At 51.6% G+C, this 13,476-nt stretch overlaps 1 protein-coding gene across 1 annotated transcript in view; it reads left to right on the forward strand.

Moving 5' to 3' along the window:
- MAPK8IP3 (mitogen-activated protein kinase 8 interacting protein 3) overlaps nt 1-13,476 on the forward strand; it is a 312,779-nt gene that overhangs the window by 69,703 nt on the left and 229,600 nt on the right. Inside the window, exon 6 of the mRNA XM_026648192.2 lies at nt 10,260-10,311. Within this exon, the coding sequence (XP_026503977.1) occupies nt 10,260-10,311 (52 nt within the window). The remainder of the gene's footprint in view (nt 1-10,259; nt 10,312-13,476) is intronic.

The raw sequence follows: 13,476 nt of genomic DNA on the forward strand, positions 1-13,476 counted from the left end.
TCCCCTGCCCCACCCCCACCACATGAATTTTGTTATGTAACAAAATTTATTCTGCACAGGGACATAAAAAATTAGAGGGAACACTGCCAATAAGGCTCTAAAATATTTTTTTTCTGCAAAATAGGTGGTAGCACTAGAAACCTGACAGTGCAATAGAAGAGATTTTATCTGCACTCCTTTAGGATGGCTTGCATAACTCACTACCAGCTTTGCCACTCATGAGCAATGCAGCCTTCCCAAACACATGCTGATAAAGCCGTTACATCACTCTCCATTACGCAGTCTCTTGAGATTTCTGTTTGGAAGCCACAGCTTATTACATAGGGTATGTCTACACTACGAAATTAGGTCGAATTTATAGAAGTCGATTTTTTAGAAATCGATTTTATACAGTTGATTGTGTGTGTCCCCACCTAAGACCATTAAGTCGGTGGAGTGTGTCCACAGTACCGTGGCTAGCGTCGACTTTTGGAGCATTGCACTGTGGGTAGCTATCCCACAGTTCCCACAGTCTCCGCCGCCCATTGGAATTCTGGGTTGAGCTCCCAATGGCTGATGGGGCAAAAACATTGTCGTGGGTGGTTCTGGGTAAATGTCGTCAGCCCCCTCCCCCCCGTGAAAGCAACAGCAATAAATCGTTTCTCGCCTTTTTTCCTGGGTTACCCGTGCAGACGACATACCACGGCAAGCATGGAGCCCGTTCAGCTCACTGTCACGGTACGTCTCCTGGGTGCTGCTGGCAGATGCGGTACTGCAGTGCTACACAGCAGCAGCTCCTTGCCTTTGCAAGTTAGCAAAGATGGTTAGCAGCCCTATTGTACCATCTGCTGCTGTCTCCTCGTTCCTCCTGGCCGGCCTCAGTGAGGTCGGTCGGAGGTGCCTGGACATAAATGGGAGACGACGATGGCCAGCAGTCGTACTGCATCGTCTTCTGGCAAGCAGCCAGGAGACGACGATGGCCAGCAGTCGTACTGCACCGTCTGCTGCCAGCCTAAGATGTATAAGAGAGATGGAGTGGATCAAAACAATAAAGAGACCAGATTTGTTTTGTATTCATTTGTATTCATTTGTCCCCCCCCCCCTCCATGAATAGTGGGGGGAGGGATAGCTCAGTGGTTTGAGCATTGGCCTGCTAAATCCAGGGTTTTGAGTTCAATCCTTGAGGGGGCCATTCTGTGTGACAACCCTGTAAGCCATGTCGTCAGTCGCCCCTCCCTCCGTCAGAGCAACAGCAGACAATTGTTTTGCGCCTTTTTTTAGCACAGACGCCATAGCACGGCAAGCATGGAGCCCGCTCAGATCACCGCCGCAATTATGAGCACTGTAAACACCACGCGCATTATCCTGCAGTATATGCAGAACCAGAACCTGCAAAAGCAAAACCAGGCGAGGAGGCGATGGCAGCGCGGTGACGAGAGTGATGAGGACATGGACACAGACTTCTCTCAAAGTACGGGCCCCGGCAATGTGGACATCATGGTGTTAATGGGGCAGGTTCATGCCGTAGAATGCCGATTCTGGGCCCAGGAAACAAGCACAGACTGGTGGGACCGCATAGTGTTGCATGTCTGGGACGATTCCCAGTGGCTGCGAAACTTTTGCATACGTAAGGGCACTTTCATGGAACTTTGTGACTTGCTTTCCCCTGCCCTGAAGTGCAAGAATACCAAGATGAGAGCAGCCCTCACAGTTCACAAGCGAGTGGCGATAGCCCTGTGGAAGCTTGCAACGCCAGACAGCTACCAGTCAGTCAGGCATCAATTTGGAGTGGGCAAATCTACTGTGGGGGCTGCTGTGATGCAAGTAGCCAACGCAATCATTGAGCTGCTGCTACCAAAGGTAGTGACTCTGGGAAATGTGCAGGTGATAGTGGATGGCTTTGCTGCAATGGGATTCCCTAACTGTGGTGGGGCGATAGACGGAACCCATATCACTATCTTGGCACCGAAGCACCAAGCCAGCGAGTACATAAACCGAAAGGGGTACTTTTCAATGGTGCTTCAAGCACTGGTGGATCACAAGGGATGTTTCACCAACATCAACGTGGGATGGCCGGGAAAGGTACATGACGCTCGCATCTTCAGGAACTCTGGTCTGTTTCAAAAGCTGCAGCAAGGGACTTTCTTCCCAGACCAGAAAATAACCATTGGGGATGTTGAAATGCCTATAGTTATCCTTGGGGACCCAGCCTACCCCTTGCTCCCATGGCTCATAAAGCCATACACAGGCAGCCTGGACAGTAGTCAGGAGCTGTTCAGCTATAGGCTGAGCAAGTGCAGAATGGTGGTAGAATGTGCATTTGGACATTTAAAAGTGCGCTGGCACAGTTTACTGACTTGGATAGACCTCAGTGAAACCAATATTCCCGTTGTTATTACTGCTTGCTGTGCGCTCCACAATATCTGTGAGAGTAAGGGGGAGACGTTTATAGCGGGGTGGAAGGTTGAGGCAAATCGCCTGGCCGCTGATTACGCTCAGCCAGACACCAGGGCGGTTAACACAGTACAGGAGGGCGCGGTGCACATCAGAGAAGCTTTGAAAACCAGTTTCATGACCGGCCAGGCTACGGTGTGAAAGTTCTGTTTGTTTCTCCTTGATGAACCCCCCCCTCCCAGTTCACTCTACTTCCCTGTAAGCTAACCACCCTCCCCTCCCCTCCCCTCCCCCCTTCGATCACCGCTTGCAGAGGCAATAAAGTCATTGTTGCTTCACATTCATGCATACTTTATTAATTCATCACACAAATGGGGGATAACTGCCAAGGTATCCCGGGAGGGGTGGGGGAGAAGGGAAGCACCGGGTGGGGTGGGGGAGGAGGGAAGGTCAAGGCCACACTGCACTTTAAAACTTGTTGAATGTCAGCTTTCTGTTGCTTGGGCAGTCCTCTGGGGTGGAGTGGTTGGGTGCCCAGAGGCCCCCCCACCGCGTTCTTGGGCGTCTGGGTGAGGAGGCTATGGAACTTGGGGAGGAGGGTGGTTGATTACACGGGGGCTGTAGCGGCGGTCTGTGCTCAAGCTGCCTTTCCTGAACCTCAACCATACGCCGGAGCGTATCAGTTTGGTCCTCCAGTATCCTCAGCATTGCCTCTTGCCTTCTGTCACCAAGCTAACGCCACTTATTATCTTCAGCCCACCACCTGTCCTCGCGTTCATATTGTGCTTTCCTGGACTCTGACATTGTCTGCCTCCACGCATTCTGCTGGGCCCTTTCAGTGTGGGAGGACTGCATGAGCTCAGAGAACATTTCATCGCGAGTGCGGTTTTTTTGCCTTCTAATCTTCACTTGCCTCTGGGAAGGAGAAGATAGTGTGAGCGTTGAAACGTTTGCCGCTGGTGGAGGAAAAAAAAGGGAGAGTGGTAGTTAAAGACACATTTTAGAGAACAATGGGTAGACTCTTTCACGGTAAACCTTGCTGTTAACATTACATAACACATGTGCTTTCGGTACAAGGTCGCATTTTGCCTCTTATTGAGGGTATGCCGGTTTGGTGTGAGAGATCTTTCATGCAGGGCCGGGCAACAGAATTTGGCTTGCAGGCAGCCATGGTAAGACACAGTCTTTTGGCTTCTTTAACCTTCATAACATGTGAGAATGGTTTCAAAGAGCAGCACCCTCGTTTCCCATACCAAGCAGCCGTTGGGTTGGCCATTTAAAATGGGTTGGCCATTTAAAAGGAGGAGGGGCTGCGGTTTTCGGGTTAACGTGCAGCACAAACCCAACTAACCCCCCCACACATACACCCAATTCTCTGGGATGATCGCTTCACCCCTCCCCTCACCACGTGGCTAACAGAGGGGAACATTTCTGTTCAGCCACAGGCAAACAGCCCAGCAGGAACAGGCACCTCTGAATGTCCCTGTAGTGAGCCGGTGTGGCACCCCTCCATCTCCGACAGGGCCAAGCTTCCTCCAATCCCAGCGTGGGCGGAGCTACCGGGTCCGGGGCCCGCCCCTCCGAGGTCACGGCCCCGACCCGGAAGTATAAAAGCCCGCCAGCAAAGCTCAGTAAGAGCCAGACCGCCGGAGAGAGCAGACGTCCCGGGCCGAGCTCCCGCTTGGGAGACAGCCGCAGGCCGCGAGCCGCCTGCTAACGCCCCGCGCCGGTCAAGCCTCCCTCTCGCCAGGTACCCCGAGGAGGACTGGTCCAGCCTGCCCCGGACCCGGCACGCCGAGGAGGACTGGCCCAGCCTGCCCCGTGCCAGCTATCCTGAGGAGGACTGGCCCAGCCTGCCCCAGACCAGCTGCCCCGAGGAGGAGTCAAGTCTGCCCCGTGCCAGCTATCCTGGGGAAGAGCTGCCGGACCGGCCCCCAAGCCCCGCACCCGAGGAGCCGATGCTGCTGGACTGGCCCGAACCCGGCACTGCCGCCGAGGTAAGCCCCGAGGGGGAACAAGGAAGTAGCCCGGGGGTGGCCGACCCAGGTCAGGCTGCAGAGGCCTGTGAGCCGATGTCAGTGTGTTTCGGTCAGGATACCCCACTGACCGGCAGCGACAGCAATCGCTGCTAGGGCCCTGGGCTGGGACGCAGTGGAGTGGGTGGGCCTGCGTCCCCCCCTGCCACCCCCACTCACGGGTGGCAGGCTTCCCCCTCACCCAACGCTCAGGTAGGAACCTGGGCCTGATTAAACTGCTTGTTTGCTCAACCCCTGCCCCAAAGGGCTTGAGCTGTGACTGTTTGTGCCCCGCCCTGACCCAGGGCCTGGGCCCCTTAACTGCTTGTCTGCTCAACCCCTGCCCCAAAGGGCTTGAGCTGTGACTGTTCGTGCCCCGCCCTGATCCAGGGCCTGGGCACCTTAACTGCTTGTGTGCTCACCCCTTGCCCCGAGGGGCTTGGGCTGTGACTGGTTGTGCCCCGCCCTGACCCAGGGCCTGGGCCTGCTTGGACGGTTAGTTGGCGCTCAGCCCCTACCTAAGGGCCTGAGCTCCTGAACTGTGAGCAGCTCAGCCCTTGCGTACAAGGACCTGAGGCTAGACTGTCTGCAATTCAGTGAGCCGGTGTGGCACCCCTCCATCTCGGAGGGTAGAGCCCCGGCTCACCCTACTACAGTCCCCTTAATAAAATCACCCTATTTCAACCAGGTGACCAGGAATGATATCACTCTCCTGAGGATAACGCAGAGAGATAAAGAATCGATGTTGTTTGAATGCCAGCAAACACCGGGACTATACGCTGCCATGCTTTGTTATGCAATGATTCCAGACTACGTGCTACTGGCCTGGCGTGGTAAAGTGTCCTACCATGGAGGACGGAATAAGGCTGCCCTCCCCAGAAACCTTTTGCAAAGGCTTTGGGAGTACATCCAGGAGAGCTTTATGGAGATGTCCCTGGAGGATTTCTGCTCCATTCCCAGACACGTTAGCAGACTTTTCCAGTAGCTGTATTGGCCACGAATGCCAGGGCAAATTAATCATTAAACATGCTTGCTTTTAAACCATTATAATATTTACAGAGGTACACTCACCAGAGGTCCCTTCTCCGCCTGGTGGGTCCGGGAGGCAGGCTTGGGTGGGGTTGGGGGGTACTGACTCCAGGTCCAGGGTGAGAAACAGTTCCTGGCTGTCGGGGAAAATGGTTTCTCCGCTTCCTTGCTGTGAGCTATCTTCAACCTCCTCATCATCATCTTCCTCGTCCCCAAAACCCGCATCCCTGTTGCGTGCTACTCCATTGATGGAGTCAAAGCACAGGGGTGGGGTAGTGGTGGCTGCACCACCTAGAGTGGCATGCAGCTCATCATAGAAGCGGTATGTCTGGGGCTCTGACCCGGAGCGGCTGTTTGCCTCTCTGTTTTTTTGGTAGGCTTGCCTCAGCTCCTTAAGTTTCACGCGGCACTGCTGTGGGTCCCTGTTATAGCCTCTGTCCTTCATGCCCTTTGAGATTTTTTTCAAATGTTTGGGCATTTCGTCTTTTTGAACTTAGTTCTGATAGCACGGATTCGTCTCCCCATACAGCAATCAGATCCTATACCTCCCGTTCGGTCCATGCTGGGGCTCTTTTGCGATTCTGGGACTCCATCATGGTCACCTCTGCTGATGAGATCTGCACTCACCTGCAGATCGCCATGCTGGCCAAACAGGAAATGAGATTCAAAAGTTCGTGGGCCTTTTCCTGTCTACCTGGCCAGTGCATCTGAGTTGAGAGCGCTGTTCAGAGCGGTCACAATGGAGCACTCTGGGTTAGCTCCCGGAGGCTAATACCGTCGAATTGGATCCACACTACCCCAAATTCGACCCGGCAATGTCGATTTCAGTGCTAATCCCCTCGTGGGGGGGGGGGGGAGTACAGAAATCAATTTTAACAGCCCTTTAAGTCGAAAATAACAGCTTCGTTGTGTGGACGGGTGCAGGGTTAAATCCATCTAACGCTGCTAAATTTGACCTAAACTCGTAGTGTAGACCAGGGCATAGATAGCATTGTAAGCGTGCCCAGTACTTCACAGTAGACTATGCTAAACAAAAGAACAGAGGCCCAGATTCCCAGCTTGGGAGGGAAAGTGAACTACAAAGGAGTTTGTAGCACCTCCCCAATCCTGGGTCTGATTTTCCACCAGCCTAGTCCCCAGGGAAGTTTAAAGGTGCATCTACTCAATGAGGATCTAAATTACTTCGACTTGGAAATCAGGAGGCTCTCCCAATAAAGTTCTAAAATTTAAAAATAATAATGAAATAGTTATTTATCTGATCAGATAAATTCCGATCACAGAATTCCATTTTCCAGGCTATACTCCAAGGTAGTGAGTTGAGGTGCATTCTGGGAGGTACTGAGAATGAAACACATTATAGTGAAACCCCATATATGCGAAATAATTGGGACCAGGGCCAGATCAGATCACCAAAAATCTAGATAATCCAGAGAATGGGCTTCACCCCCAGATGGCAGGTCTCAGACTTCAGGAGATAGGGGGCTGACAGCCCAAACCCCGCTGCCCAGGGCTTCAGCTGTCAGTCCCATTTCAGTTAATACGGAGAGCCGGATAATGGAGGCTCAGATAAACAGGATTCTACTGTATATGTCCCACTCAGACAGTGTCAATGTTTTGCCAGTGTGTGGTAAGGCAGGTTTATAGGTTTGGGAGAATGCAGAAGCCCCTCAGAACAGTCTAGGACAGTAAACACAGACACTCTGATCACCTCAACATACTGGGCTCATTTGGTTTTTGGATTCAACCTCTGAATCTTCTGCTCTTGAAAACACAAGCCTCTGCCTGATGTGCTAAAGCAGCAGTTTGACTGGCTCTCTCACGTACCAATAGAAAGAACTGTCATGTACATTAACCAGTTTAATGTATATACCAGTAGGGGTGATGACACACTCGTACGTTTCATGGATTGGTGACAACTGCATGTAGTTGCCGCTTTCCTGTTTTAACACCTGAAATCATACATTTTGATTATATATAGTAAAATATCTGAGGCTGGATTGTAATTGGAGCAGACTCAGATCTGAGATGAGAAAGACAAAAGGTGAAGTGGGAGGGCCACCTCTACTGTTGCCTGTTCCTGGGACCCCATGAAGGCCACTCTGTCAGAGCTCAGTGGGGTCAAGGCTCCACTATATTTGGGGCAGGAGGAGGAAGCAGGGGACTATATTCTTTGTGACATATCTCCCTACTGGGCCTTCTGGTTCCCAAGGGGAAATGCTGCTTAAATTGGGTGGCTGTGCCCTCAGCCCCTTCTATAAACCCCAACTTTTCCAACCACAGAAGGGGTCAGTAAGTCAGCCTATGAAGTCTCCGGCCCTTCACCCCTTCTTATGGGTTCTCCACAGGAGGGCTCAATCTGATGCTAGGAAACACTCCTGAGAGGGGTGATTTATAATTGGATCATTGGCCTGGTAGGTCAACAATTTTTGTGTGGCAACCCAACTTTGACAGTGCCTTTTAATGATGAAATAAGATTAATGATCTGGATTATAGGATTAATTGCATCCTCAGCAAGTTCGCAGATGACACTAAGCTGGGGGGAGAGGTAGATACTCTGGAGGGTAGGGATAGGGTCTAGAGCAGGGGTCTCAAACACGCAGCCTGCGGGGTTATTTTCTGCGGCCCACGAGCTCCTCCCGTCCCCCCTCTGCCCTCCCCCGGTGTTTACCTAGAACGGCTCCGGCCCGACGCGCACCGGGGGCAGGGCAGGCTCCCTGCCTGCCTGCCAGCCCTGCCACCGCGCCGCTCCCGGAAACCGCTGGAACCTGGGGAAGGAGGGGTGCAGGGGTGTGTGTGTGGCTGTTGCTTCAGGCACCGCCCCCAGAAACTCCCATTGGCTGCAGTTCCTGGCCAATGGGAGCTGCTGGGAGCGGTGCCTGAAGCAACAGCCACACACACCCCTGCGCCCCTACTTCCCCAGGTTCTGTAGGCTTCCCGGAGCGGAGCGGCGCGGGGGCAGGGCAGGCAGGCAGGGAGCCTGCCCTGCCCCCGGTGTGCATCAGGCCGGAGCCCGCCCCCTGAACCCTTCCTGCAGCCGAACCCCCTGCCCTGAGTCCTCTGCCGCACCCCGACCCCCTGCTGCACACTTCACCCCTCCTGCACCCCAATCCACTGCCCTGAGCCCCCTGCTACACCCCTCCTGCACCCCAACCCACTGCCCTGAGCCCCCTGCTGCACCCCTCCTGCACCCAGACCCCCTGCCTTGAGCCCCCGCTGCACCCTGCACCCTGACCCCCTGCTGCACCCCGACCCCCTGCCCTGAGCCCCCTGCTGCACCCTGCACCCCAACCCCCTGCCCTGAACCCCTGCCGCACCCCGCACCCCACCTGCACCCCAACCCCCTGCCCTGAGCCCCCTGCCGCACCCTGCAACCTGACCCCCTGCCCTGAACCCCCCCGCACCCCTCCTGCACCCCAACCCCCTGCCCTGAGCTCCCTGCCGCACCCTACACTCTGACCCCCTGCCGCACCCCTCCTGCACCCCTCACCCCAACTCCCTGCCCTGAGCCCCCGCCACACTCCACACCCCTCCTGCACCCCCTTGGGGCAGGGAGGGGGCGGAGTTGGGGTGGGGATTTCAGGGAAGGGGTTGGAATGGGGGCAGGGAAGGGGTGGGAAGAGGTGGGGCAGGGGCGGGGCCTCATGGAAGGGGTGGAGTGGGGGCGGGGCCGAGGGCGGCGGGGGGGAGGGGTCAGTAAATGCGGCCCTCAGGCCAATGTACTAGTCCTCATGTGGCCCTCGTGGTCATTTGAGTTTGAGACCCCTGGTCTAGAGTGACCTAGACAAATTGGAGGATTGGGCCAAAAGAAATCTGATGAGGTTCAACAAGGACAAGTGCAGAGTCCTGCACTTAGGAAGAAAGAATCCCATGTGCCGCTACAGGCTGGGGACCGACTGGCTAAGCAGCAGTTCTGCAGAAAAGGACCTAGGGGTTACAGTGGACGAGAAGCTGGATATGAGACAGCAGTGTACTCTCGTTGCCAAGAAGGCCAACAGCATATTGGACTGTATTAGTAGGAGCATTGCCAGCAGATCGAGGGAAGTGATTATTCCCCTCTGTTCGACACTGGTGAGGCCACATCTGGAGTATTGCGTCCAGTTTTGGTCCCCCCACTACAGAATGGATGTGGACAAATTGGAGAGAGTCCAGCGGAGGGCAACGAAAATGATTAGGGGGCTGGGGCACATAACTTACGAGGGGAGGCTGAGGAAACTGGGGTTATTTAGTCTGCAGAAGAGAAGAGTGAGGGGGGATTTGATATCAGCCTTCAACTACCTGAAGGGGGGGTTCCAAAGAGGATGGAGCTAGGTTGTCCTCAGTGGTGGCAGATGACAGAACAAGAAGCAATGGTCTCAAGTTGCAGTGGGGGAGGTCTAGGTTGCATATTAGGAAACACTATTTCACTAGGAGGGTGGTGAAGCACTGGAATAGGTTATCTAGGGAGGTGGTGGAATCTCTATCCTTAGAGGTTTTTACGGCCCGGCTTGACAAAGCCCTGGCTGGGATGATTTAGTTTGTGTTGGTCCTGCTTTGAGCAAGGGATTGGACTAGATGACCTCCTGAGGTCTCTTCCAACCCTAATATTCTATGATTCTATGATAAGGGTCATCTGTGTAGCCTAGCAATAGACAACCCAATTTTGAATCACAGAATCAGTTGCTTACTCATTCAGGCTGTGGGAGTTGGGAGTTAACTCAGCACTTCAGGGGTGGGAATGGGATTCAGTCCTTGTGTCATGTGAAACATGAGTCACTGTGTTGGTTGTGAACTTTCTTTACCATAAGGATCCTGTGGTTTTGCTAACAGATTGTTTCCTCTCTCTTCCTTTTTCTCTCTCTTTAGCAGGAAGGAGCGTCCTAACTCTCTGAATGTCTTCCCCCTTGCCGATGGAATGGTACGTGGGCAGATAGGGGCCAAGATCATCCCCACAGTGGACCACTGGCACTTGAGTGACCTCGGCCAGCTGCAGTCCAACTCCAGCTACAAGGTTTTATAGATTGTCATGGAACAAGGGTTTCCCACTGTCAATAGCATCCCACATCTTCATAAAGACAGAGACCACCATGTGTCCATAACCCTTTGCAGCCTCTCCCTTTTGTACATCTGATCCTTTCTTATAACAGAACCCTGGGTAGGATGATAGACCTTCAGATGCAGATAACCTTCAGATGCAGATAAATTTGACATAGGGTGGAGGACTGGTTTTGACACAACTCATGCTAGTAACAATAATAGGGCTCAGATGTTCCTAGACGTGCTAGCAGATGAATTCCTTCATCAAGTAGTAACTGAACCCCCCCTCGTCGGTAACTGAACCGACGAGGGGGGATGCAATTTTAGATTTGGTGCTGGTGAGTGGTGAGTGGTGAGGACCTCGTTGAGGAAATGGTTGTAGGGGACAACCTTGGCTCGAGTGACCATGAGCTAATTCGGTTTAAACTAAATGGAAGGTTTAATAGAAATAAAACTCTGACTAAGGTTTACGATTTTAAAAAGGCCAACTTTAATAAATTAAAGCAACTACTTAGGGAAGTGCATTGGGATAACATACTTAGGGATCTAAAGGCAGATGATGCCTGGAATTATTTCAAATTGAAGTTGCATGAGCTGTCCGAGGCCTGTATACCAAGAAAGGGAAAACGATTAGTAGGCAGGAGATTTAGACCTAGCTGGATGAGTGGGCATCTCAAAGGGGCAATTAAGAAAAAACAGAAAGCATACAAAGAATGGAAGAGGGGAGGGATCAGCAAGGAAACCTACCTTATTGAGGTCCGAGCATGTAGGGATGCAGTGAGAAAGGCCAAAAGCCGTGTAGAGTTGGACCTTGCGAGGGGAATTAAATCAAATAGTAAGAGGTTTTATAGCCATATAAATAGGAAGAAAACAAAAAAAGAGGAAGTGGGACCGCTGAAGAATGTAGATGGAGTGGAGATTAAGGATAATCTAGGCATGGCACAATATCTAAATGAATATTTTGCATCAGTCTTTAATAAGGCTAATGAAGGGTTTAGGAATAGAGGGAGCAGGACAGAGGGGAATAAAGAAGGAGGGAATGACATTACAGTATTAGAGGTGGAAGCTAAACTTCAGCAGCTAAACGGGACCAAATCGGGCGGACCGGATGATCTTCATCCTAGAATATTGAAGGAAGTGGCGCAAGAAATTGCAAGCCCCTTAGCGATAATTTTTAATGAATCTGTAAACTCGGGGGTGGTACCGTTGGACTGGAAAATAGCTAACGTGGTTCCTATTTTCAAGAAGGGGAAAAAAAGTGACCTGGGTAATTACAGGCCTGTTAGTTTAACATCTGTAGTATGCAAGGTCTTGGAAAAAATTTTGAAGGAGAAAGTAGTTAAGGGCCTTGAGTTGAATGGTAATTGGGACAAATTACAACATGGGTTTACGAAAGGTAGATCGTGCCAAACCAACCTGATCTCCTTCTTTGAGAAAGTAACAGACCTTCTAGATAAAGGGAATGCGGTGGATCTAATATACCTCGATTTTAGTAAAGCGTTTGATACGGTACCGCATGAGGAATTATTGGTTAAACTAGAAAAGATGGGGATCGATATGAAAATCCAGAGGTGGATAAAGAACTGGTTAAAGGGGAGACTGCAGCGGGTAGTACTGAAAGGGGAACTGTCAGGTTGGAGGGAGGTCACCAGTGGGGTTCCTCAAGGTTCGGTTTTGGGTCCGATTTTATTTAATCTATTTATTACTGACTTCGGAACCGAATGTAGGAGTGGGCTGATAAAGTTTGCAGATGACACAAAGTTGGGAGGTATTGCTAATTCGGAGAAGGATCGGGATATTCTGCAGGGAGACTTAGATGACCTTGTAAATTGGAGTAATAATAATAGGATGAGATTTAATAGTGAGAAGTGTAAGGTGATGCATTTAGGGATGACTAACAAGAATTTTAGTTACAAGCTGGGGACGCATCGGTTAGAAGTGACGGAGGAGGAGAAGGACCTCGGAGTCCTGGTTGATCGCAGGATGACTATGAGCCGGCAATGTGACGCAGCTGTTAAAAAAGCTAATGCGATCTTGGGATGCATTAGGCGAGGTATTTCTAGTAGGGGCAAGGAGGTGCTCCTTCCGTTATACAAGGCGCTGGTGCGACCTCATTTGGAGTACTGTGTGCAGTTCTGGTCTCCTATGTTTAAAAAGGATGAATTCAAACTGGAACAGGTACAGAGAAGGGCCACTAGGATGATCCGAGGAATGGAAAACCTTTCGTATGAAAGGAGACTCGAGGAGCTCGGTTTGTTTAGCCTAACCAAAAGAAGGCTGAGGGGGGATATGATTGCTCTCTTTAAATACATCAAAGGGATAAATACCAGGGAGGGAGAGGAATTATTTCAGCTCAGTACTAACGTGGACACGAGAACGAATGGATATAAACTGGCCGTGGGGAAGTTTAGGCTTGAAATTAGACGAAGGTTTCTAACCGTCAGAGGGGTGAAATTTTGGAACAGCCTTCCGAGGGAAACGGTAGGGGCGAAAGACCTCTCTGGCTTCAAGATTAGGCTAGATAAGTTTATGGAGGGAATGGTTTAATGGGATAACGTGATTTTAGTCAATTAGGTAATAAAGTGCCATCGCTGGTAAAATGTGGGTCTGGCTAGAGAATCTTGCCTGTATGCTCGGGGTTCTACTGATCGCCATATTTGGGGTCGGGAAGGAATTTTCCTCCAGGGTAGATTGGCAGAGGCCCTGGAGGTTTTTCGCCTTCCTCCGCAGCATTGGGCAGGGGTCGCAAGCTGGAGGATTCTCTGCGACTTGAAGTCTTTAAATCACGATCTGGAGACTTCAACAGCTGAGTTAAGGGAAAGCGGATGGGTCAGCTTTTGTGGCCTGCATCATGCGGGAGGTCAGACTAGATGACCATAATGGTCCCTTCTGACCTTAAAGTCTATGAGTCTGTTTTTTGTCACTTTCTGATTTTTGTCAGTTCGAATTCCTGCTAGTTAGTGTTTTCTGCTGATGGAGCTTGACCTTGGTTGAGGGAAGTGTGTGTGTGTGTGTGTGTGTGTGTGTGTGTGTGTGTGTGTGTGTG

The sequence above is a fragment of the Terrapene carolina genome, unplaced genomic scaffold, assembly GCF_002925995.2.
Source record: "Terrapene carolina triunguis isolate 2854851 unplaced genomic scaffold, T_m_triunguis-2.0 Scaffold67, whole genome shotgun sequence".
Taxonomy (NCBI): Eukaryota; Metazoa; Chordata; order Testudines; family Emydidae; genus Terrapene; species Terrapene triunguis.